This window comes from Amblyomma maculatum, chromosome 9, assembly GCF_055883805.1.
Source record: "Amblyomma maculatum isolate TAMU_Amacu chromosome 9, ASM5588380v1, whole genome shotgun sequence".
Taxonomy (NCBI): Eukaryota; Metazoa; Arthropoda; class Arachnida; order Ixodida; family Ixodidae; genus Amblyomma; species Amblyomma maculatum.
The window spans coordinates 44,924,455-44,950,815 of record NC_139352.1 but is presented as its reverse complement, the minus strand read 5'-3'; the positions used below and the strand labels follow the sequence as shown (position 1 = coordinate 44,950,815).

The window sequence follows — 26,361 nt, the reverse complement described above, 5'->3', positions numbered from 1 at the left end:
ATGGAAGAATGCAAACATTATCCTCATTCACAAGAAAGAGGACTCTAAGGACCTTAAAAATTACAGACCAATCAGCTTACTGTCTGTTACGTATAAGCTATTTACTAAGGTAATCGCTAATAGAATCAGGACAACCTTAGACTGCAATCAAGCAAAGGATCAAGCAGGGTTTCGGAAACGGTACTCTACTATCGATCATATCCATACCATCAATCAGGTGATAGAAAAATGCTCGGAATATAACCAGCCCTTATACATAGCATTCATTGATTACGAAAAAGCATTTGACTCAGTTGAAACCTCGGCGGTGATGCAGGCATTGCGAAATCAGGGGGTAGACGAGCCGTACGTGAAAGTGCTGGAAGATATATATAGTGGCTGCACAGCAACCATAGTTCTACATAAAGAAAGCAACAAAATTCCCATAAAGAAAGGTGTTAGGCAAGGAGACACAATCTCCCCAGTACTATTCACAGCTTGTTTAGAGGAAGTATTCAGAGACTTGGAATGGGAGCAGTTAGGGATAAGGGTAGATGGAGAATACCTCAGTAATCTGCGATTTGCTGATGACATTGCCTTGCTAAGCAACTCGGGAGATGAACTGCAAATAATGATTGATGACCTAGACAGGAAAAGTAGAAAGGTAGGCTTGAAAATCAATATGCAGAAGACTAAGGTAATGTTCAACAGCCTCGGGAAGGAACAGGAGTTTACATTAGGTAGTGAAATACTGGAAGTAGTAGGCGAATATATCTACTTAGGACAGGTAGTAACCGCAGATCCGGATCATGAAAAGGAAATAACAAGAAGAATAAGATTGGGATGGAGCGCATTTGGCAAGCACTCGCAGATTATGACTAGCAGCTTACCGGTATCGCTCAAGAGGAAAGTATACAATAGTTGCATCTTGCCTGTACTCACCTATGGGGCTGAAACGTGGAGGCTAACCAAGAGAGTTCTACTTAAGTTGAGGACAACCCAGAGGGCTATGGAACGAAAAATGGTAGGGGTAACATTAAGAGATAGAAAGCGTGCAGAGTGGGTCAGAGAAATAACTCAAGTTAACGACATTCTAGTGGAAATTAAGAAGAAGAAATGGACATGGGCAGGACATGTAGTGCGAAGAGAGGATAACCGATGGTCGCTGAGGGTAACAAACTGGATTCCAAGGGAAGGAAAGCGTAGCAGGGGGCGGCAGAAAGTTAGGTGGGCGGATGAGATTAAGAAGTTCGCAGGGGTCAAGTGGATGCAGCTAGCACAGAACCGGGTTAAGTGGAGAGATATGGGAGAGGCCTTCGCCCTGCAGTGGGTATAATCAGGCTGATGATGATGATGATGATGATGATGATGATGAAAGATGTTACAAGTACTGACGACTGCTACAAGTACTACTAGTGCTGCTGCTAAAATTACTGCTACCTTTATTATCATCTAGTTCTCAGTTAGTAATAATTGCTAACGCTCCTGCATCGCTGCTGCCGTTAGCAGTACCACCACTAATATTAAAAACATCCAAATCGACTGCGCCTGGTGAAAGTGAGGCTGCTATTTCGCATTTCGAAGGGTTAGTATCCGACAAAAGCAGTACAAATGATGAGAATGAAAATGTTCTTGATACGTTTTTTTCTATATTTTTTTTACTGCACGTCGGGAATGCTCAGAAGAAGAATGGTTCAGGATGCCTGACAGCTCATCGCAAAAACTGAAGTGCTATTGACTTCGTGTCGTACGCGCTCCCCCCATTTTACAAGAAAACATAAGGCGCATAAAAGCGTTGTTTCAACCACGCCCATGCAACAGACGGGAAACAATGAAACAACTTTTACGATACGCAGAATAAACATTGCACGCTTTCATTTCTCTTCGGTCACATCCTCAAAGCGTTGGTGACACACATTCTCAGCTGAAGATGTATAGACATCGCAAAGCCGAGGCGCTGCTCGACGCGCTGTTTTGAAGCAGGAGGAGTGAAATGAAATGTTTAGTGGACAAAAAGTGAAAGTTTAGTGCACAAAACGTGAAATTTCAAACACCATGCTTCTGCACTTCGATTCTGAGTCCCTTTTAAAAGAAATAAATAAAAACAGATTGGTATATCGTCATTCGAAAAGCTTATTTCAAGGACGGCATGCTTGTCCTCAAACCAGAGGCTAAAAGTGGCGGCCTTCTGTCATTTCCCACCAATATTTGTTTGTTTCTTTTTGTTTTGAACCGAAGAAGTAATTCGCTCCCAAAATATTGCTCCCTGGCAATTCATTCACGTCGTGGCTGAGTAATCTACCAATTAATTCACCCGTCGTTTGAGTATCCCCGTAATAACATCTTAATCAATGACGAATTTGTCTCCGAGTATTTAGTAAGACGTTCACTCTCTACATTACTTACGCTTCTGTTACTCAGTCACACGTAAAATTCCGCCCAGGCTTTCATTTCTCTCCTTCTTTTTCGTCTCACTCGGCCACAAAGACAACATAACTCCTACAGTGCGCAGAACAAAGCTGAAGCCAAACAACTTTGACGATGATCACGGCCTCTTCTAGATATGAAGTGTCCTCGGCAGCACAATCGAATTTACTAATGCACTGTTACCTTGTAACTATAACACAAACCCAAAGAAAATAAATCTTTTCAACTCCAGACCTTTCACTACTACTATTTCGCTTCCGGTATCGAGCTCACATTATCTATTCAGTAATACTTTTAGCAATCTCAGCTTTCACTGAGCTGCTCAGCCTGGATTACTCCTTAGATACATTCGCTTTCCATTTTAGCAGCTCAAGCAGTGCTTTAAGTATTAACATATCCATTCATTAGTGAGAATTACTACTTTTACCTTCGCTCTGTATCAGTGAGCGGAAATATTTGTTTCCGAGTCAGTCACTAAACCTACTCACCCATCTTCTCACTGAAAGTCACCCATCGATTTCTTTTCTTTCGTCCCCAAACTACACCATACGTCTAATGCGGGTTCGGCGCGACCTCTTGCCAAGAGTGTACAAAAGACTCGCGCCGGCATTTGCACCCTGATAGGACACCTGCCACAAGAGGAAGGCCATGAAAGAGACCAAAAAGCAATATGGTGGCTATGGCCGAAAAAATAGGAAATAAGGAATCATGAAATTGGAGAGAGTGTTTCACGAGATGATTGCGGCACGCATAACATGCGCCGAGACGATTCCGTAACGAGCGGCCCAATGACTCTAGACGTCGCCTTCCAGAAACCGCTGTCTAGGGTAGCGTCAGCTCGAAGAATTCCGAGATGCGCTGATGCGGTTCATAGAAGCGACGCTGTCCACTGGTTCACAGGCAGCCTTACCTTTCGCGAGTAGGTTTACCCTAGAGACTCATGACGCCGCGGGAGAAGACGGCGGGGAAGGAAGGAGAGATGGAAGGGAAAAGCTACAGGGCGCGTCTTGTCACAGCAATCCGAGCCTCTCCGCGTGGACACCAGGGACAGATGCTGCTTGCTCCTGAGGAGAAAAGGAGAGTGAGAGAAACAGCAGTGGCGAAGACCAATCGAGAATCACGAAGGTACGGGAAATGAGGAGCTAGCGCCGGGCGATCAACAGCCTGGACGAAAGACAAGACCGGCGACTCGGAACAGAACAAGCCGTTACGAGCAGGGTGATGTCAATCAACAGCGGACCGCAAAACAAACAAGGAAGGAACAGAAGGAGGACTATTGGAAGTCGTTTGGTTGTCTCCATCGTGCTCGTTTTCAGGGTATTTCTTCCCTCTTTGCCTTTTTATTTCTTCGAACCGTTTGCCAGCCGAGAATTCGAACGCCATCGAACACGGCTTGCGAGTAGACGGACAAATTGTTGGACAATTACGGCGCGCTGATGTGTTGACAGAGTATGAAAGGCTCCCGATGCTTGCAGAGCTTTGTAAGTTAGTCTTTGAGGTGGACAATGGAAGAAAATATATGGCGAGGCCGTGTTATAGCGAGAAAATAGAAGGAAAAAAAAAGTAGCAACGAACATTATTACGAAAAGAAATAATGTAAGTGTGCTCACTTTACAGGAATCTTACAAATAAAACAATAAAAAGATCGCTGGAGGTAACCATTCGTCTATCCCCTTCTGGTTTCTGTGTTTCGCAGTGTTGTTATATGATGATATTTCCAATAACGCATTTATTGAAAGAAATTTTACTCCTCATTGCCAGTAATTTTTTTAATTAATCATTTAATAATTGTAGTCATGATGTAAAAACATCGTAGCTATATATACTGACCTTCTTAACTTCCTCAATTACTATTTATAGTTCTGGCACAGCAAATAAATGCGAAGAAATGTATTCATGCAATGTAAGTAAAAGCCGGCGTCATTGTTTTTTTCTCGTGAAAGTACAGAAGTGGACTGTGTAGCACTTGAAACACGTTTAATTATTCGGCACTGTTATAACTCTGCAGTGCCAATTCCTTCTTACTTATATAATTAGAACTTACCAAAGCGTAAATTTATACTTGCTAGAGATTATTGTAAGCTACAAGTGCGAAGTTTACTACACTCTTAATCTGTTTTGAGTTTCTAACGTGGGGCGGACAAATCTTGGTGGATATTTCATAGCAACCTAACCTCCAATGCGAAACGAAATAAGTAAACTTTTTATATGATCTCTTATATGTTTAACGAGAAATTAGTAACTAAAGGATTTTGTCTGTAACAGTCTGCTTGGAATAAAGCAAATTTTAACTGTCTATCTATCTTTTTGAATTCAGTATTGGTGTTTCCCCGTCTTGTTATTTAATATCTCTATCGTGGTTTCTTCAACTTGAAGGTCAGAGTTTAGAACTCGTAATTTAAAAGAGCTAGATGATTGTAGATCAGTTGGTGGGACATCGTGAGAAACAAAACCGCAGAGACAACAAGAAAGTGGCAAAGAGACCACTCGTGTTATTAGCGCACAAAAATATTTCGAACTATCGGTTGAAAATGTTGAAGCAGATGAGAACTAGGCGTTAAGAAAATAAGGAATGCAGACATACCCGATCTAGAGAAAAAAAATTCCAGGCGCGATGACAAACAAGTTTGCCTTCTAACCCAGACGCGAAGCAAAATGCATCTACATCCACAGCCTTGCGCCACCGGAAAACATAGCCGTAGCCTCTGTACCAAACTGAAAGAAATATGGCGCGCCTCTCCCCGCGCGTTCACTTTCCGCCGTTCCCTTTTGTTCCGGCGCAGTTGGCAGCGCCCTCATCACATCCAAGGATTCCGCACTCTTGCTAAACCGCTCCGAGGTCCATCCGGCGTCATCGCCAGGCGAGAAACGTCAGAAAACTCAGCACCGTCGGCACCTTCATTCCCCTCCATCCCGTGTCGTGGCGCCACAGTGACACTACCCTACCCACATTAAGGGATCCCGCGGGCTGCGCTGCGCCGTAGGTCTGAGAGCGTTTCGAGACGCGAAGTTGCGCTCCGCGCTCTTTCGGTGGCGGCGGTTCCCGCGTCTCGCGCGCCGGCCGCCGGCGCTTTGACGCTTGTGCGGGGGCGCCCGCCGACACGATGGTCGGCGATAAAATGCCCCTGGTAACCGCATTGAAGGCACTTCCCATCAACTCGATCCAAATGCAGTCTCTCCGCTTCCGACCCGGTTTGCTCGAACCAACCGCGATGAAAGTGGCCAAACTTCTCAAGTTCGAGCGAAAGCTCAACTCGACACGCATCGACGCTGCTATCGGGGAAGCGTTGATCAAGGTAGGGAGGATTTGCCTCACCCTATTATTATATTTGGTGTTTTTACAGTGATGTAAAATGAGTTAGAATTCGCTTGTTTAATCAGCGTTCTTTGCATTTCTCTCAACGATCTTATCTGATCGTTTCGTCCGGTTCATTTGTTTACTCTAACGTTTTGGAGTGCCTTTTACATGCGGGCATTTTGTTTTGTGCCGCATTAGTGACATTAACCACCGATCAGTAACCCTAGATACAAATGAGCAGTTCAAGAAACTGTTTTGACTGTTATGCATTTAAAATTTCACAGTTAACCATAGTTTGATGCTAATGTTGCAAAAATTGAAACAAACAAATAAATTCATATAGCTACTGTAAAATCAGTATAGGCTTGCAGAAAATATATAGTAAATGTGGTGAGCCTTTTAAACCGCTGTATCTTGATCACATTGTGGTATCACACGCTATGCATTGATGAGCTGCTGTTTTGAAACCTCTGCTCCAAAGAGCCTCAGGTGCAACTTATTTCGGCTTTTTGCGCAATGAATGTCTCACAATTTCGAAAGACTAAAAGTCAGCCTCTGCATTTGCTTTGAGTGTAAGTTACTTGTATGGAGTTGGTTCGAACAAAACAATAGGTAGCTTCGTTGAATCGTGATGTTGTCAAAGCATTGGGGGTTAAATGTTTCGATTTCGTTTCTAGATATCCCATCTTGCAAGGAAATATAGTTTGATGTTCGGCGAAAAACTGACATATATAACGTATGCCAGCTACTATTCATCATTTGCCAATTATTTCAGGCCGGATTTGCTTCAACCAGCTCGGCTGATGTTGCCGCGGCAGTGTGTGGCGCGTTTTATTAAGCTCACATTCTTCTCAATCTGTAATATATTGCCATTTCTTTCTTGATTTAACTGTATATACTGAGCTTATAATTGATAGTCTGGCTAAGGAGTGGTAATTTGTTTTGGTCTTTTGTAATAAATATTGCATGGTAGCTTTTATAATTACGAGAGCTGTGTTGCTCAACGATAAACTACAACGGTAAATCGTGGGAGATTTAATAACGGCCGACTTGCGCTTCAGCACTTTTGAGTTTAGATCCTCTGCCCGAACAAAAACGGCTAGTTATGTAGGCTCCGGAGCTGCTATTCATTCCCTGCATTTCTTTGCTTCCCTTCAAATATTGTTCATCAAATCGCATGCGACATATGTTCTCATTATGCTACTGATCTCGTTTTCCAATAAACTTCATGTTCAACTCTGAATGGTATCGGCCGTAATTTTGGCTTACATCAGACTAGTTGCTGTTTCCAGATTTGTGAGGAAGCAAGTTGGAGACGACGGGACGTATTTTGACGCTGCTTTCAAATGCCAGTTATCTACATTAACGTTTCAGCGATGATTGGAAATAAGCCGTGCCAGAAAAACGGGGTGCTCCGCCTTTCCAAGCACTGTTCTCTGATTCTGCAACAACAAAAAAAAAAAAAGCCAATGAAGCACGCCAATAATCCAATCGTCAGAACATAGCAGCGAAGCACCGCTGCTTCCTAAGTGGCTGACACGCACCCGTATTTCGTGGAAATAGACGCCGTGGTCGCAGCTGCAGGATTCGTTATCACGCCAGGGCCATGGCTTGCGGCAAGAGGCTGTCTCGCCACCAAGTGATGTCGCAAGATGGCGCGGGATGCTTGAGCATGAGTATAAAAGGGATCAGGCTTGAGGACGAGTAAGGCACAGGGAATCTTACGCTACTCTTGAGAAGGCAGGAGATAAGTAGGTACAGACTGGCTTGGATCTTAGCGTAAGTATTCACAATGTGCTTTCACTACCGCCGCCCACGGCAGTAGGATTTTAATGGCAATCCTATAGACTGCGTATACGAGCATAAAACAAAATTGTAACGGCTGACTTCGGGCTCACTTATTTCGGGTTCCTTTTGGTTAATTGATTTTCATTCATAAAGGTCAAGCTTGTTGTGGCGGCGCTGGGAGCTCCTGAGTTGTTTCAAATTGTCATTTTCGTTTCGCCACTCTCGCGCTCATCTCCATGGCTCGCTTCGTCGGGTAGCACATACTGCGGAGTGCTAGTATGTTTATTTTTCGAAAAGCCACGAATATGTCAAAGCTTTGTTTTGTCTTACTCGTGTGCCACTTGGCATGGTGCCAGCCGGTCTGTCGCCTCGGGAGTCATTTTTAGCTAGTCGTCGTATGCTTCAACTTTATTGCACGACGAAAATGTGAACAATTCATTTTTCTCGCGTACAACAAAATGGGAGGAGAGTTTGAAGGGACAGGAATTATAAATCGAGCACACCACTTTGGAAATAGTGGCAAGCGTTGTGACGTTTTACAAACTATTGCTGGTATATGGAGAAAACTATATCTTATGGGGTATATGGAGATACGCAATGTGTCTGGGAAGTATCGACCTTTGAACTTCTGAGAACAAAAAATATTCTGGAGCGGATGGAAACCTAAAAATTCCTCCCAACAAGAAGCACGCAGCGATCGCTGCCTGCTTAACTGCCATTCTCTGGTGATGTGTCCATAGTCGACTAACTTGAAGGAACAGAGGGCGCACACTTAAACTTTGTTAAGCAAACTCAAACCTAAGTTGTTGTTGTTTTTTTTTTCTTAACTTCAGGACAGCGTTCACCGCTTTTCTTTGGAATTAAATTTTTGTCATAGGCCCTAGAATATTTCCTTGTCTAAAAGGCCGAGCGTCGAAGCGGCGGAGTGTAGCAGCCTGCAGAACGCGCATTCCCTCAAACCGCGGACAGTGACAAAGTATGTGCTTGATGGTTTCGTCACATCCGCACTATTCACACGTTGGAGGGTCCTTTATATCACTTCATTGACTATCTCCTTTTAATGCCATCCTTTCTTTCCTTTTTCTTCCTTTGCTGCCATCCCGAAGTGTAGGACAGCCTACTGCATCGGGACCATCTTGTTAACCTAACTGCCTTTCTGTTGTTCTTCTCTCTCTTTCTCTCCTCCCTCCTTTCTCTCTCTTGCTGTAAAGTGCATGTCATCAGCTTCACCACGTTTTGACCTTGCGGAGTGGATATCAACTGATTGTTATCGCACTGCCATTTTAAGGTGTTTTAAGCGGTCCCAAAGTAATATAGTGCGCTATATTAGTTATGTATTAGTATATAATATATATAGTATATTAGTATAAGTATAATATTAATATATAATAATATATTAGTTATATATTAAGTTATATAGTGTGCTACGACTAAGGTCCCCCGTAACCGATTTGCCAGAGTTTTTCCTGAAGCGTGATATTAATATCCTAGCCTTGAACCGAAAGGAGAATGAAACGTCACATGCTTTCGCCCGTATTTCGCATGCGACAGAGGGATCGAAATCTGCAGCAATTTGTTCTAGCTCTCAGCAACAATGAAACTTGACGCTTGACACTGGATGGGTGACAATCATCTTTGATATGTGCCTTGCCTGAAAAAAATGCTACGCGTTCTATTCAACAATTTCTATTTACTTTGGTGCACTTTCGGAAAAGCGAACCTTCCATCACTTCACACCGTTCAATCCCATATTTTACGACATTTTTGTTTTTTTTATAAACCAGTCGAAATAAAAACGGAAAAATTATCGTGGATCAAGAATCAGTTTTCGCTAGCCAATATTGTTCCTTCTAAGACGATTGCGTTAAAGGTTCCGCTGTCAAGAAAATCCTGCATCGTTGGAGTTGTCGTTGTGAGCGTAGAATAACATGTATGGTGGGTGACATGGTTGGGCGCTAAGTGGTCGGCCGCTTGGGTGACGTCGCAGGACCACTTAACATGACAGGAGCTGCCTGAGTGGGCGGTTCCTTTGAGATTGGAATCAATTTCTCCGGTCCCATTTGAACCCGCGTCAGAACTGCTACTCCCTGTCCACGCATGCTCGCTAGCATGGCTTGGTTAAAACGAGGCGTTATATCTATGTCGGCTGGCCCTTCCCCTAATGTGCTAGTTTACGACTGCATGCGAATAGCTATGTGTGTGATAACCACTTAAGACGAGCATTAAGTGATTAGTGATTAGGTGAATAACAAAGAACATGCACGTCAACGAGGAACATACAAGGAGAACGTGCAGATGGGCGCCGTTAACTCTGTGGCGTCATACACTTAAAAGCTCTCCCAATTTTTTTAGCTCCAGTTTTTGCACCACGCTCGTTAACTGTCCAATGAGTGTACACGGGATATAGATGTTTATATTCAATATCGTTTAATATACTATTGCTCGAGGGGGAAAATAGAGTCCAACCGCACGCTGACGTCGCAGTATTCTGACATTCGCTTATACCACGATCAGTGTAACTTAGTTTTCCGATGAGATGGCAAGTAAAATTACTTGAAAACACACTAGGAAAGGATGCCCACTTGTGAAAGCGTGGCAGCTAGTTGGAGTTTTTCGTATAATAACAATGTGCGGTGGTTGGTTTCTCAATGAATTTTGAAGCTCAATTATTAGTTGCTAAAAGTTTTTCTTTTATTTCGTAAAACAGTTCAATATTATACTGTGAGCCTTTCGCAACTCACTAATGAATGTTCCTACAGTTTTCCCAAATATTCGTGGTCGTTCCTACCGCAGTAACATGTTTCCCCTTCTCCATAGCTGGTTTTTGATACCGGAAGAGTTATTCAGAAGGCACCAGGCCACAGGATCTGTTTTTGAGTCAAGTTGAGGAACACTTGCCATAGCCCCACATCAAAGTCGGTGTAAGTGGCTTGAATACAAAGCTTAAAAGTATGCCGACCACAGGGCCAGGATACATTTGACCAGCCGCGTAGTTGGAACCACAAGGGCAGAAATTGTACACGTAGACGTGGTTTTCTGGAACATTTAGAGAGATTGTCGAAGCGCAAAAATTTTTCATTCAAAATAATTTTACCTTGGTCATGTTTGATCTTGTTTGGTTCCTTCAGTTAGGCCAGTCGGCTGGCTATGTCCTCTAAAAGGGCAGCTCCAGTTAAAAAACAAAAAAAAACAAAAAACGAATTGCTTTTTTTTCGTTTGTTTCTCGAATGGGCTCCTATTTAGCTGTAGATTTATGCAAACAGCATGTACCGTAAGGAACAATTTTAATGGACACAAATTTTATTGCGCATCATGGCCTTTATGGGTACCCACAAGTGTACGAAATGGAATTTGTTTGCCCACGAGCCATATATGAATAAGAGTGGAGTTAGCCTCACAGAGAGCATTGTAGCCTCATGACTAGGCACTATGCTGGGAGATTACGCTATCTAATGGCAGGGGGGCACCTCGCAAAATCTGCAACTGGGTTTAGATTGGGTCGTTCTTTCCGTCGGTTTTAGATTACAACCGTTACAGTTGCATTATTACTCCTGCAGCCGAAAGGAAAGATATTTCGGCTTTTGTTTTTTTTTAGTATGGTTTTTTGTACTCATTGCAGAACGCTTGGCTTCAAACAAACCTGAACGTTTTTTTTTTGTTTGTTTTTTTTTTGTTTTTTTTTTAATGCGGCTTTCTGTTTCACTGCGCGTCTATATCTCGGTGACATCGCTTGTTTATTCAAAACGGAAGGATTTTTATACGTGCGGTCGTATTTATACTCCGTTTCACCAGCCACTTGCCGCACTATGAAAGGTAAGATAAATTTTTGCCCGTCTGGATGGCACGCACTACATAATTGTATTCCTCCGCGGCTTTTGACTGCGGTGCACTGATGCAGTTGGAATGCGTTCTTGTAGTGCACCCGTATCGAATAGCCCATGCATATTTCCCTTACCTTTCGCAGTGCTACAATTTACAAACTGCTTTTAAAGCGAAGTATAGGTGATTACTTTCTCCTCTTTAGCAGTTTTGCCAGAAACAAGATTTCCTGCTTGTTTTCAGAAGATGCTTACACATTGGATGGAAGTGTGAACGCAATGAAACAATTAAAAATAAATTCAGGAGGCCTAGGGCTGCAGGCGAGGGATATTAAGACAGTAGGTGCAACAGGATAAGACAGAATTAACACAGCCTGGAGCAAAAATCAAAACAAAAGATGACGAGCAGTAAATTTTTCGAATGAAATTATGAACGAACATGCACATTTACTGCGGATATATTGCAATCCACAAAATGCACGCATTCAGCGGAATCAGCGAATGACCGTCTACTAGGCATTTCTAATCGGCGGCAAAGGAAACAAAAATTTTATCCAAGCAGCCAAGCGTGTGATTGATTGATTACACTTGGAAGTAGGCTTAAATGACGTGGCTGCAGCTAATTCATTACCGTAGGTAATAGTTGATCATTGGTTGTGAGGTCTTCGCCTTAAATAGGGCAGGCTCCGCCCGGCTGTTGACGGTCAGGGACTAATGAGAGCCCAGTCAGTTTTAGTTTTTGCTTTCAAGTCATACCCAGCAAAAAGTTCTAGGCAATTTCGATTTAACACTTATGGCGGCACAATTTTATGTGTTTTAATAAATGAGGTAGTCACCATAGACGGCATGGAAACATTGCAGTTTGTTGAAACTTTGCAACCGCTTGGTAAAGAGTGTATTAGCGTTTTTCTCAGTGCGACGCCACAGTGAGCGCCGAACCACCAGCAATGGAATCACAGTTACTCTACTGCACAGATTAAAATTAAAACCTCTCTTCATCAAGCAACCTAAGCAGCATGTTGATATAATAAAATTGGTAGTAAAAAAAAATCAGTTTTATAAGGCAGCAATATATAACATAGGATAAAAGAGAGAGAGAGAGAGACACTTCTTCATTATAAAGTGATATTGCACCAGGAGATGGAATCCTTGTGCAAGGTCCCATTTGCCGTAGCTATATAAACTATATTCGTGCAATGGGGACATGTACGCTGGTGTCGTCCAGTGCCGTTCAAAACGGAGGCGGTTTTTCATTGGAGGCTGTTGGTTGGAGTGTGGAGGTACGACGGATAATCGCAACGGCAGACTGAAATGATGATATATAGTTCATAACTATTTCTTTCTATCCGCCAAAAGCGGGCCCGAAAATTGAAGCAGCAAGCAAAATCGTGGTTGGAATGGTGACCTAATTTTTCTTGCACTGTCATTTAATAGCACAGCCAAAAAAGTTTGTAAAGCAAATCTTTACGGGAAATTGGCCGCATTGCACCGCAAAGCACTTATTTCATAAGACTCATCCGGTCAAAAAGAAAAAAACGGAGCATAGGCCTGCTATAAGTTGCGCCCCTCAAAGTGATATCGGCATCATAACGACATCTATTGAGCGAAATATTATGAATACAAAATAAATTTGATCAGTTAGTAATCTTTTAAAATAGAATTGAACAGATACCAACATTTAGTGGATCCAGTGCCCCAATATAATAGCGTTAGTGTTATTTCAAAAGAAACTAAAAATGTCCTTAAACGTTTTCAAGTCAATAATCCCTCAGTATTTTATTGGAGGCCTTTATACTTTGTTCAGCGAAAAACTCTTCGGCGATCATATCACGTAAAGCGGCGGATACAACGCTCTAAATGGTCAATCAGGAGCATACTTGAACAGCCCAGCCCACGGTAGCGAATTCCTTCACTAACGCTAAGTAAAAAGAAAGAATCTCGAAAATTTTGTATTGGGGCTGCTCGCTCGAACCTTAATACCAGCCGTATATCATAGCGGCGCAATAAGTATAGGGAAATAGTGCCAAAGTTTCTGGTCCCAAAGGTATCTGCATCTCATTCTACCCAAACTTACACTAAAGGTACCTCGTTAATGGAACTACCGGTACGCTAGCTGTGATGTGAACACAGCCCGGTTCTCAAATAGTCTATTTGAGGTCAAAATAAGGCCCATCAGCTTTCTCTTCAATTTTTTTTTTTTTTTTGTAGGTAGAACAGTGCAATGTCAGTGCGCGTTAAAGAACTCTAGGTGGTGGTTACTACGCGTCTCCGTTTACTACGCGTCTCTCATAGCCTGAGTCTGTTTGGGACATTAGACCCTCTAAACCAACTGATTAAGTTTAGCAAATCGAGCTAGTTCGTCTAGATAGTTCTCTACGACGCACTAATGCGCCGCCAACGACACAAAAACCAAGGAAAAAGACTGCACAAGAACTTGTGCTGTCTTCTTCCTTTGTTATTGTGTTGCTTTCGCTCCGTTAGTGTATTGTAATGAACCGATAAATCACACCAAACCTCCAGTCTATAGAATAAAAATATAACTGTAAGAAAGTGGTCCTTACCACCATTTTAGAATGAGACGTGCATCTTCCATCCGTTTCATAAAATATTGCGCGGAGAAAAGTTTTCGCAATAAAGCCCTTTCATTGCGCTGACGAACTCAGTCATAAGAGTGATGTCTGCACTGTTTGTAATCAAAAAGCTGTTGGACTACATCATGCAAGGAAATTTTACCTTCTAAGAAACGATAAATTGACAACATTTACCATCGAAAGATTTTCTGAGGAATGCAATAAGGCACAGAAAGAATATCTGTGACAAACCAGGCGCACGACAAGAAATTCTTCCTTCGATCTATTTCAATACGCCGATTGCTAAACCATCTGTTCTTGGCATCGACGGTACATTTTTTGCTTCATTTTCCCTCTTGATCTGAGTTTCATTTTCGGCACGTAGATAACGATAACTCCTTTTACAGAACAAGCAACTCTTTTTCGATCACTTTGCCGAAGAGACTGGAGTAAGAAGAAATAAACTTTAAGGATAGTATTTTGAACCACAGTAAAGTATTAGCCAGAGCCTGAATTTTCAATAGCTGCATATATTTGAGGTGCACCGCAATTATCGTTTCCGAGTCGACACTTTCCGTAATGTCGCCCGTGCGTTTCTTATGCTTCATGCGGCATTCTTAATGCGGTACAGTTCCATCTTTCCTAATATAGAATGGTTGGAACGGTACAGGTTCTTCGGGCGATGCTTATTTATACAGTTAAAGTATAATATCTTGTAATGAAACGAGTGCCGGCCCTTTCATGTCATTGTTTCGGGTGCCTCTTTTTTCAGCTAGTACAGACGGACTCCTAGTCCGTAAAGTAGCGCTTCCTTTATTCCTTAATGCTGAAGATTTTCTGCAGGAGTATCGATCGGAACTTTTGATAAGTTTTTTTCTGTTTAACCGCAGAACCTTATCGAATAACTGGCACATTTATGAGCGGTAACCTCATTTTGCCCACTTTTGGGCCACGCGTTATTCCTAGATCGAACCATGACCGCCGCATAACGAATACGTGACCTTAGTTATAGCGAAGATACACGCATACCAGACAATCTCAGATATACCGAACACTCAACATCGGTTATAACGAAGATGTATGCATATATCGCGATGTCATATATAACGAACCCTCAACCTCGGCTATAACGAAGGTGTAATCATGCACGTTATCTCGAATATGCCAAACACGCAATCGTGGCTACAACGAAGATGCACGCATGCCACATGATCTAGATTATAACGAACACGTCCCCTGAATTAAAACGAAGATGCATGCGTACTCATGAATTTGGACATAACGAACGCGTAACTTCTGCTATAACGAAGATGTATGGGTACCACGTGAGTTTGGATGTACCGAACTCCTAACCACCGTCGTGACCAAGATGCATCGAAGATGTATGGCGGTCAGCGCTGAAGTATCAGCAGCTATGGCTCGATATCCGTGTTCGACAACGTCGAACAGTTCAGTGTATATTTAATATTTTTTTATTTTAATCTTACCTTTGTATAAATGCTTTTGATAATCTCTAAATAATGATTCTGGGCGCTGCAGCAGCGTGTAATGACTGTATGTGTAAATGAGAACAAAGCGCCTTGCACGTTTACTTGAGCTATAGTGTATACCAAAATCCATTACTAAAGTGTTATAGTTACCAACTGCCACCAACAGCCTGGCAGTTATGAAAGGTTTTGTGCGCGAAAAGGTATCCGGCAAATTGTTTAAACCAGGAAGTGGACGCTAAGAAAAAAGAAAGTAATATTCGAGGCAGAAGAGGCAGCCAATGGCGGCTGCTGCAACAAGACCATAGCAACCATTTCTGTACACAGATGAGAAACAGCCCCCCAACTGACCATAGGGGCGGCTAAGTCTCGTGTTGCTTTATTAAGCGGCAAGGACACATGAACAGCCTCCGTGTAATATAGTGACTTCCAGGCCCGGAGATAGGTGCACAACAACAAAAGAAGAGGCGCATATGTTTTCGTTGGCTTCGTCATTAGTACGGTAAGCTCTTTGCAGAGCCTAACGATGGTGGGAACGGTTGCCTGGGAAGCGTTGCTTAACCCGCCTCGCCCACTTGCGCAACACTGGCACCGGGCAACAATGCAAGAGCAAACGGTAAGAGAGCGAAGGCGACGGAAAGAGTAGGAAATAATATTTGGAAGCCAGATGACAAGCATTTGATGGAGAACACCGGGCTTCTTCTCTTCATACACATTCGCTGCATCGGCCAGTGACGTCACTGCTCTTTGGATGTTGTTGTTGTTGTAGTGGTTATTTTATTATATATGCAAACGGAATGAAAAGATGTTTGCCAGCCGCGGTATCGGTTATGTGATATCTGAAGCACCTGAACTGGTTTAGTTTGGTTTGGTTCATGGTGTTTAACGTCCCAAAGCAACTCACGCTATGAGAGACCCCGTAGTGGAGGACTCCGGAAATTTAGATTACCTGGGGTTCTTTAACGTGCACTGGCGCGACGGAAATAAAGAGACAGCGAGGAAAGGGTAGAGGGAATCAAAGTGAGCGATAGGGAGAAAAGACAGGGTAGGTAAAAATAAAAAGAAATAAATACGCTAAGGTACAATATGCACTAGTTTGCTGGAGCTGCAAATAGCGAATTTTACTAAATACATTCTGCTATGTTCTTCCATCTTCATAAATAGGCTCCGAAGACTGGAAAAGTACTTCGTTTATGCGAAATTTAAAGAAACGTTTTTGAATGGTTGACAAAACATTAGAATATTTAAAACTTAAACAGTGTAAACCAAGTGTGTTTTTTACGTGTTTTTTTGTTTCAAACTTTTCTTATTAGTCCAGGAAGCATAGTAGACGCTCAGTGTTTCATATCATTGCAGGTAAGAATTTAAAATCGCGCTATTTATGTGAACAATTACCAGTTTTTATGGTCGTCAAGTAGGACAGTGACGGTACTGGCTAGGGAGTCCGATAACTCTCCCTGGTCACGTGAGCTCACACATCTGTTAAAAAATCTCTAGGTGGTCGAAATTACTCCGGAGTCCTCCACTACGGCACCCCTTTCTCTCTTTTCGCTTTCTCTCCCACCTTCCGCCCTTCCCTTACGGCGTGATTCAGGTGTCCACAGACCAAGGGTGGCAGATACTGCGCCTTTCCTTTCCAGTGAACCAATTTATTATTATTATTATTATTATTATTATTATTATTATTATTATTATTATTATTATTATTATTATTATTATTATTATTATTATTATTATTATTATTATTATTATTATTATATTATTATTATTATTATTATTATTATTATTATTATTATTATTATTATTATTCATTGTGTGCCCTAGTTCCTTGCGCGCCGGAATGTAAGCAAACGCCGAAATATGGCACAGATAGCTGCAGGCAGCAGCTCCGATTCCCACCATGACACAGCTTCGTCCGACTCCAAAGGGATATCAACTGTTTCGCTCTCTCTCTCTCTCTCTTAACCATCAATGGGATAGCCGTCGCTGCATAAGCAACCATCCTGATGCTTTCAACTCGAGCACGATTGCAGGCCAAAAGTCGCCTTCACAGCTTCGCCTGACGTTGTGAAGCGAAATGCCAGCAATCTTGGCTAACTGTACAATACGCTGTGAAACCCTAGCGCAACGGCGACCGCGCGCGACGGATACGGATCGTTGACGCCTCAACTGCGATCTAGATTCTCTATGCTTGCTCGTGCTTCTCTCTCATTGTGTCACTCTTTGTCGTATGACGTCAATGAAACGTTTTCTTGTGCTTCCAACATAGTGACGTCTCTAACTATTGAGCTGGCGATGGGCTCGATAACGAGTACGGGCCGTAGGCACTGTTTGCAAGGGAATCAAAATTAATTGGAAGCGTTTGTTGAAAGCTGTAAATATGGTTGTGTAGAAAAAAATAAAGCCCTTAGCAAGCCTTGTATAGCCTCAAATTTTGGTATCTCAACCTTATTAAAGGTAGACCAGCGCTGCTTTTTTGAAGCGAGGACATATCGAGAGACAGACATGACGGGCGCGTTTTTTCTGCGTCATATGTATAAATGTTTAGCTGTTTTACTTGTACGATAGAAAAACTGGTTCAGCAACTATTGCAGCAAAGTGCACTGTTAAGCGAATGTTAACCTTCCTTGGGGGATTATGCACTTCTAGAGTCTACTATCAACCTATTTTTGGTAAGAGTGTGGCAGTGAAATTGATAGCATCGCAGAGCTGCAATTAAATAAATCACTAAAATAAATTTGGTTTCCTTTTTCCACTAGCACTATTGATGAAATTCTTATAAAAATTCTCAGCGAGAATTACCTGCCGATGAACATACTAGTTCCCTCAAAATAAAATAGAGCACGGTTCTGTAGAAAAAACCGCTCTCCTTCGTCTGTGCTGAGGATTAGGCGAACTCCCCACAAGCACCCAAGCTATACAAATTCTCATTCTTTAGCAGGGCGGGTATCGAAACGAAATTTTTTCTTGTTCGTGTGCTCCGATTTATTATGGGGCTACTCGTACATGTTTTTTACCAGCACAGTTCTAGCTCCGGAGATGCTTTTAGTTTCCACTGCTACCTATACGAGGTGATCAGACCGAGTGTGTCAAACCTATTTGCTGTCAGAACTTCTCCTTCACTGACCGTAAATCATGTGACACTTGTTAAAAATATGAGCTGGCAAAATTCTGGAGTAAGGTAATTTCGATGCTACAGATACCGATGCGTTCAATTCTTTCTTCGGTGTACTAGTAACAGAAATGAAAGTTCAGTAAAGCCACTGAAGCTTCCGTAGCTTGCTTCCTATTGCGAACATAGCGGGGTTGTGAAATACCCCCAGAGAGTGATCCTCAAGCCGGGAACTCAATCAAGGAATGGCTCCGATAAAGGCCATTCCATGATTGAGACGTTGGCCAACGCAATAAACAAGCTTGAGCCTATAGGCTACAGCTGCCCTCTACGCCAGAATAATCGAGGGAAGCGGATCCCTTAAGTGCGTGGGAAGACGGGGAAGAAACACCGCGTTAGCTCACGGTCACTAAATTCTTTACTTTTGTTTTCATTCCCTCGCGACGAATTCGTGGAAACAAGCAAAAAGGGGATGTGGGCTTTTGCAACAGGGCTTGTTGTTTACAGACTGCCCAATTGATCATATTCGCGTATAGGCATAACGGCTGGAAGAGAAGAAAACAAATTTTCATTGAAACAGGCAGCCGAACCGTAAAGCGAACAATACATTTCTTACTACCTTATAAACAGGCTCAAAAGAGTTGTTTGTTTTTTTAAAACAATTTGTCTTCCATACACGCATTCGCGAGTTTTATGTTTTCACATCCTATGTCGTAACTGAGTCACTGGGAAGTGTGTTGTTTACATGCATTACTGAAGTCCTCGGGCAAAGGCTTTTAGTACCCAATTTCAGCGAGTGTTCGTGGACTGCCCCTGGGACAGCAGACATATGTGTGTCTAGGGTACGCATAAAAAAGAAACTAACTTCGATGACGTTCATATCCGCTTATTTCTCCTTACGTTACATAACCGCTACGCGGAAAGTCTGACGTCTCGCTGTGCTCTTTGGTGGCAGCCGTCCATTACGTGTCGTGCTTAATAAATATAATATCTGCGTCAAACTACTTCACTAGCCTCAAGCTGGTGTTTGTAAAAGGACTCGCCACCGTGGTCACCAAAGAACCGTGCATGCAAACGAGGCATCGAAGCAGCGCCGTTTTTTTTTTTCCGAGACGGGCTCATCCCTCTTAATTAGGACGAAGACATGACCGCTTTCAAGTAAACTGAAAACCAAGTACAACATGTGTGCCTTATGTTTTAGTTACTATATATTAAAGTTACTCTCTTAATACGGCGTGACAAAATAAATTATTTCATTGATGTGCCTATACGCCAAAAAAGTGAACTTACAATTTTTCACGATTTGTAAATGACTAAACTTCGGGGTGGTTTTTAATTATTGTATCTCTCATCCATCCTGACGGAGGGGGGCTGGGGCGGGGGGGGTATAATAAACTGAAAATGAAGACAATTGAGATTGAGGATGAAGGATGTTGACCGCGCCTGGCAGTCGCTAACCTTGTTGTGACCCCTCATTCGAAGACATTTGGAGGCTGTTACTACTGCTACCCGCAGTCACTCAGCAAACTCATTTCCCTACAGCGAGGTACTGAGCTCCATCTTTATAGTTTGCAGTTCTCTAATCACAACTGTGACTGTTGTGACACAACAAAATATCTACTTTGTAAGTGCTCCGTGTTCACCGCTCACAGGAAACTGCGGTGTGCTTTGCCTATGGCCTCGATGTGCGCCTTATAATGAATAGTGTATTCTTCCGACAATAGTTGCAGGATCTTCAATTTTGAAGGCGTAAAAAAAGAAACTAAACGTGCTTTCAAATACTTGAGAGCCCCGTTCTTGCGCAACAGTTTGCGAGCTCGCAGCACACTGTTTCTCTAATTGGTGTTGTTTCTTTCTAGCACCAATCCTCTTTGTACTCTCCCTCTTGTAGCCTACCGTGGTGGCGCAGTGGTTACAGTGCTCGGTTACTGTGCCCAAGGATGTGGGAGCGAATCCTGGACGCTTTTCGATGGAGGTGAAAAGCGCAATCTTAAGTGCCCTCCGTAAAATTTCTGACCCTAACAATGAGCAGTGCTGAAAACATTAACGGCTCAGCTGTTGCGTTGACGCAGTCTATAGTCAAATATGGATCGGCAAGAGCCAATGTACGCCGTTAGCTTTATTCCGAGTGTTTTGCCGATGTTGCTTTCAAGGTATGTCAATGAATTAATGCCCCACCTTTATTTTCAATGCAGTAAAGGTATAGCCGAACTCAGAACTGCCTGTTTGAGCAGCAGTTCTGTCAATGTGTGAAAAAAGCAAACTTGATTACCTTTGTTCTCACTGATTGCCCTCATGTGTTCTGATCTAATTTCAGTGATACGCGATAAGAAACAGTGTGCGGTTTTCGAAATCAAGTTGCTGGTATTTAGCACTGCAAGTGTGTTGTCATTCTCGGTCCTTTCTCTCGTCGCGTTAAAGTTGCAGATTAGTTCTAGTTTATATACTCTTCCTCTATCTTTTCCGTACACCAGACTGATTGAAATGAGGTAGCCATCAGCTATAAATGGACGTCAGATTACTGTGATGATTCTACTGAGTTTTTCCAAGAGCGCCTCATATAGTTTTTTCAGCGACGCGTTGTGCAAGTCTTCATGTATCAATAATTTATTATAACTAATAACACTCCAACGTGCACGTCCATCATCCATCATCACGAATTCTCGCTACATAGCGATTACTGTCGATAAACGACACATTGACACACGGTTAGCATCATCGACAAAAATGGACGCGTTTTCGTGAAATTAAAACCAATGACGAGTATTTAACGTGGTCGCGCTAATTACGAATTACATTCGCTAGTACTTATGACTGTGATTTCGCTTGGTTTAGAAATTATGTAGCTTGCTTTGCTGTTGCTGGTTACGGCAATGATCAGCACTGACTTTGCTGAACTTTTTCGATTGCTATTTCTGCACATTGTCGCAGTTATTCAGGAATTTTCGAAATCGGTTTTAAGTTTCAGGACGAAAATTCTGGCTGACAGCCGTTTCTGCCTGATGGGAATAAAATAAGTACTTGTCAAACGTAATGCAGCTTTTTGTGGTTCCAGTCCAGACTACACAACGTAAGCTCATTAGCAAAGACTAGATCTCTCTGATGAACAGATCACCATCCTGAAGTAGGTTTGCGCATTGCGTGAAGATATACCCTCTTCTCGTCCTGCTTTCCTTCAAAAATTAAACTGATTCTACACGAGGCGATAGAAGTTTGTTTCTCGAAATAAGGCAATCGTCAGATTGTATCAGGAATGCAAGTGAAAGACAATGAAAGTGCATATTAGTTTTGGCAACTTCATTGTGATAGATACAGCCAAACGTTGACAACTATCCGCGAACAGCACTAATCATCCTAACTACTTTTGGGGCTGTTCTGCAACACAAACTGCCATGCGTTCTGAGGAGAGAAGATTGGTCGGGCTTTCGCAGCCTGATCACATTGTGTCGCATTTAAAACAAGCCAATCCCGCACGTCTTACGAGCAACGCTTCTTAGAACATCGCTGAGGAAAAAACGAGCGAAGGGAGCCTCTCGCCCAAATACACGTACGCGCCACGCAGCATCCGTTGTCAGCGACAAAACGGGCGCTACGTTCGACCGGCGTCTTCACGCAAGTTGCATGCTCCTCCTCCTGTGTGTTTACAAATCGGTGTGTTTACAAGCACCATCAGAAGTTTGCTGACTATTGTCCATGATGTGGAGAGTTGGACCGCAGTTCTCCGAACGGGAATGGTCAAGATAAAACATGCAAATTCAGACGCCGACCCCGAGATATAAATACGAATATAAGGTGTTTTACAAAGCTCCTTTAGATGAGTGGAAACGGGCGCTCAGCTTGAGCAATTTGAGCGTTCTAGCCTTTCATGCATGATTTTCTTTCCACGGAGGATACTGAAATTCAAGTGGGAAGTATCGTTTCAGCATTTAATTATATATGACGGAACAAATTAAGTTTCGTTTTTTTTTCTGCGTCAAGAGCAAGACTGAAAACGGGCACAAAGTTATAAAAAAACACTAAACACAAACTACAGCAAAAGAGGCACGCTCTATCTAATGTCTTAATTCGGCGCAGCTAATTTTTGTAATGATTATTTGTTTATTCAGGAATTTTTCAATTTTGGAACTTGATCAGTGCTACCTGGAGCAATCATTAAATACCAGACGGGTGCAGCCATACCTGCATCCATTACCAGATATGTTGGACAGAGACGACTGAAAGACTTTAAACCAGTAAACATCCGTCGCAATATTTTCGCACACGCCGTCTTTTGGAGCCAAGAAGAAAAAGCTCACTCCGGAAATAGCATTTTATCCTTCGAAAGCCTTTGGCTCTCTGCTCGAGCCAGACTAAAACAGGCTTCGTATTGCATTTTAGAATTAATCTGGTAAGTGATCGAAGCATCGAGCGAGCAGATGGGGAACAAACAACAAAATAATTCTACTTGAGAGCGGAATATACTTTCTGTTCTGGGAGTCTGCCCCGCCGCGAAGCTGAGTGGCTAGAGCACTTCATTGCCGATCCCATCTACACCGGTACTACTCGGCCACGGCGGCCGGTTTTCGAACCCTCCCTTGTAATGTACGATATCAGTGCACGTCAGTGAACCCCAGGTGGTCTAAATTTCCGGACCTCTTTACTAGGGACACCTCATAGTCCGAGTCACTCCAGGACGTTAAGTCCTCTAATATAAACGAAATCAAACTATTCTTGGAGTCTATCTCGAAATCGAGAAAGGAAAACCTTTCTCGCAGCCTCCCTTTCTCGCAGCCTCTCTCAGTCCTCTTTTCTTCTCAGAAAAGCCACGCGGTGAAGAAAAGACAGTTCTATTTCTGCCTCGGAGGTCGAAGCGTTGAGTTTAATGAAAAAAAAACAAAGAAAAAAAAAGAAGCAGTGGTAGCGTATGTTAAATTGCTCGCTTCAGGGGTATCCAATAAAAGAAACGAACCGCTGACTTACAGGCGCCGGCTTGTCCCCAAAATAGTGCAACGCTCTGCATGCCACAGCTTTTATTGTTCTTTCTGGAGGCAGAGTATATCGTTATTTGGATAATGAACGGCATCGTTCATGCTACGGTAGCCAGACCAGTCTTCCCTTCTTTGATTCCACTTAGTAAACGTTACCTGCAAGTGTCTCAAGCCTTAGGCAGGGGTGCGCAACAGGTGAGGTACAAACACAGAGCGAAAGCAAATCACAACGGAGGTAACACCAAAACCGTGTAAAAATAGTATCTTCTTGTAGAAATATGGATAAAAGGGCATAGACGGAACATTTACCTCTTGGTAAAATTTTCTGCACTTCTCAGAGTATACGGCTGTTAATGTGGGGGGAGTACTTGCAACAAACGCAGAAAGTAGTGCGCATATTATCAGAAGCAGCCTAAAGAAACGGAAGACGAAAGCCATTTAGAGCAGGAAAAGTGGCACTCCAACTAACTTGAAAGAGTGTTGTCCTAGAAGGCTGGCTGGTTGGCTAGTGGGTACGACGTTGCCTTAAGGAAGACTCGTGGTAGTGACAGTTGACCCGTACATTAAATATACAGACTCTGGAACGAGAGCGGCTGCTATTGCCTTATGCGCACACTCCGCACATTCGTCTTGCTGACCGCAGCAGTAGCCTTTACAGTGACGCATTTTCCTAACCAGCCGATTGTGTGTGTAGAAAGCATGGGCGTTCAAATTTAGCTATAGCAAGCTTTTCCCATTACTTTTCCATACCGCTGTCATGATGGCCGCTACCAACATGATTCTATACACGTTTCTTTAAATCAGAACTGTCAGAAGTATAATGATTTCAGCGCTTGGTCAAATCAATTTGTTTCACGTATTCCTTACGCATTGAGCGGTTTGTCTCTAAGCCTCTTTTATGCACACACTCTTGGCAGCTTCATCATGGCAGAGCAGAGTGCAATTTACTCTTCACGCTTAACCCGCTTCCCCACGCCATTGGTTTCCAGATACATGGCACTAGCATTTTCCACTCTGAGACTCCTGAGTTATCTGTGCGCCGAGGAAAGCTATCAACTTTTCTCCTAATGATTTTTATTTATTTTATAAAATTTACATACTGTGAAAAAAAACAATAAATTTGGCTACCCGGCACTATGAAAAATATCTCAATTGAGTCACTGAATAGCTCGTTTGGTCTCTAAGCTGAATGTATTTTTTTACTTTAGACGATAATAACACTTTAGCCGTAGAGCAGTAATAATGACGCATCAGCCCGCTTGTATCACTCTATGCATCCCCGTGGCATTATTTACAAATACTAATGAATCCTTTTAGTACAAGACTAAATTCTAACGATATTGCGCCGTGTATAGGACACTGGAGTTTCTAACCAATATCTTTCTTTTTAATTATTGAAAAAAATTTACGAACATTGTTTGGTCTGACCTAAGCAGCAGCTTCTGTTTCAGCATTTCAAAAATGTTGAAACGCTCCAAGTTCATGAAAGTTCATGAACGTATTCTCTACTGCTTCTGAAATGGATCGAAGAGGCCTTCTAGAATAGCATCTCGGGGCGCTTGCCTGGCGGTATACGGTCTGGTTGTAATGCCAAAATCGAAACCGGTTATTAATCCATATAGTCATAAATGTCTAGATGTGTTCTAGCTATGAAACCTTAGCGTGGTATTCAAGTAGCAACAATGTACAGCTAGTGAGATTGTGCGCAAGGTCATTGCGCGTCGAAAGGGGCAATCATGGAATCCACCTAACAAAACACCGTTAAAACTGCTAGAGGAAATGAAGAATGTCTCCACCGTGAGAAATGAAAGGCTCTTTTCACGGCCATTCTCAATTCATAGCTGCTGCCTTATCGAGTTTTAAACACGGGTATGCTCACTCAAGATAAAATCAGGGTAGTCTCCTTGATATCATTTGTAATCATTTTTCATCGGTCTTTGCACCTACTTGAATACTCATGTTATGACTAGGTACAGCCTTTTTAAAAAGTTTACAGCCCAGGAGGTCTACTTCTGAGTGATACTATGTGGATTGTAATGCCTTCCCAGTTTTCCATACTTGCTGAAGACAAGAAGATTTCTCGTCCTACCCTCTCCAATGGCTAGGACTTTCACGATTATTACAGAAGTCTTATTATACGGCTTAAAAGCAAACCCTCTGGGCTGTAAAATTTTGATAAACGCTGTACATGCGTTGCATGTGCCAATGAAGGAAAGTAAAAATAATTAAAATGAAAAGCAGTAAAAGTCCTTTTTTTTTTTCAATAGGTTCATTGTTTTCAGCCATTACTGCGGCGGGTGTGGGAACACCCCGTGCCCTCGCTATTACTAAATTAGCAAAGTATAACTAATAGTCGCGAAATGCTTAATTCAAATCCATGACCCTGGTCTTGAACGTCCTGAAAATGTGCTCAATATTGAACATAATGTCCTGCCGCCACTAGATCTTATTCTTAATGGCACGTAAGATGGCAGATCACGCGTGGCAACGTGATAAGAAAGCGACACGCTGTCGGGATGGTCTATGTTGCGGCATTTTCAGCATTACGTAGTACAAAGAGGAGAGAGGACAAAAAAGCGTTGAACGTTTCAAAAGTTAACCTAAATTTGAAGTTTTGTGTTTTTTCCTCTGTGTTCCGCTGTGCTTTATCTTCGTTCCGCCACGCGCTGCTCAGTTATAACCAGTTATAACGAGATAAATCGTTAGGGCGGCTGCTAATCACGCAAACATGTCAGCCTAAAGAAATGAACGTGACTTTCACGGAGCTCGCCCTCTGCTTTCAAGCACATTCAGTTACAGTTCTGAAAATATGAAAAGCAATCACTTGCGTCACATACAGATCAAGGCTTCGAAGTCCAAAGATAACATTGATATTTTAGGTAATCTCAAGTCTCGATCGACTTCTCTCAATCTTT

General features: G+C 42.5%; 1 protein-coding gene across 1 annotated transcript in view; it reads left to right on the top strand.

Moving 5' to 3' along the window:
* Positions 1-5,453: 5,453 nt before the first annotated feature.
* TrpA1 (Transient receptor potential cation channel A1) overlaps positions 5,454-26,361 on the top strand; it is a 148,932-nt gene continuing 128,024 nt past the window's right edge. The window contains exon 1 of the mRNA XM_084578684.1: positions 5,454-5,702. Within this exon, the coding sequence (XP_084434810.1) occupies positions 5,511-5,702 (192 nt within the window). The 5' untranslated portion in view covers positions 5,454-5,510. The remainder of the gene's footprint in view (positions 5,703-26,361) is intronic.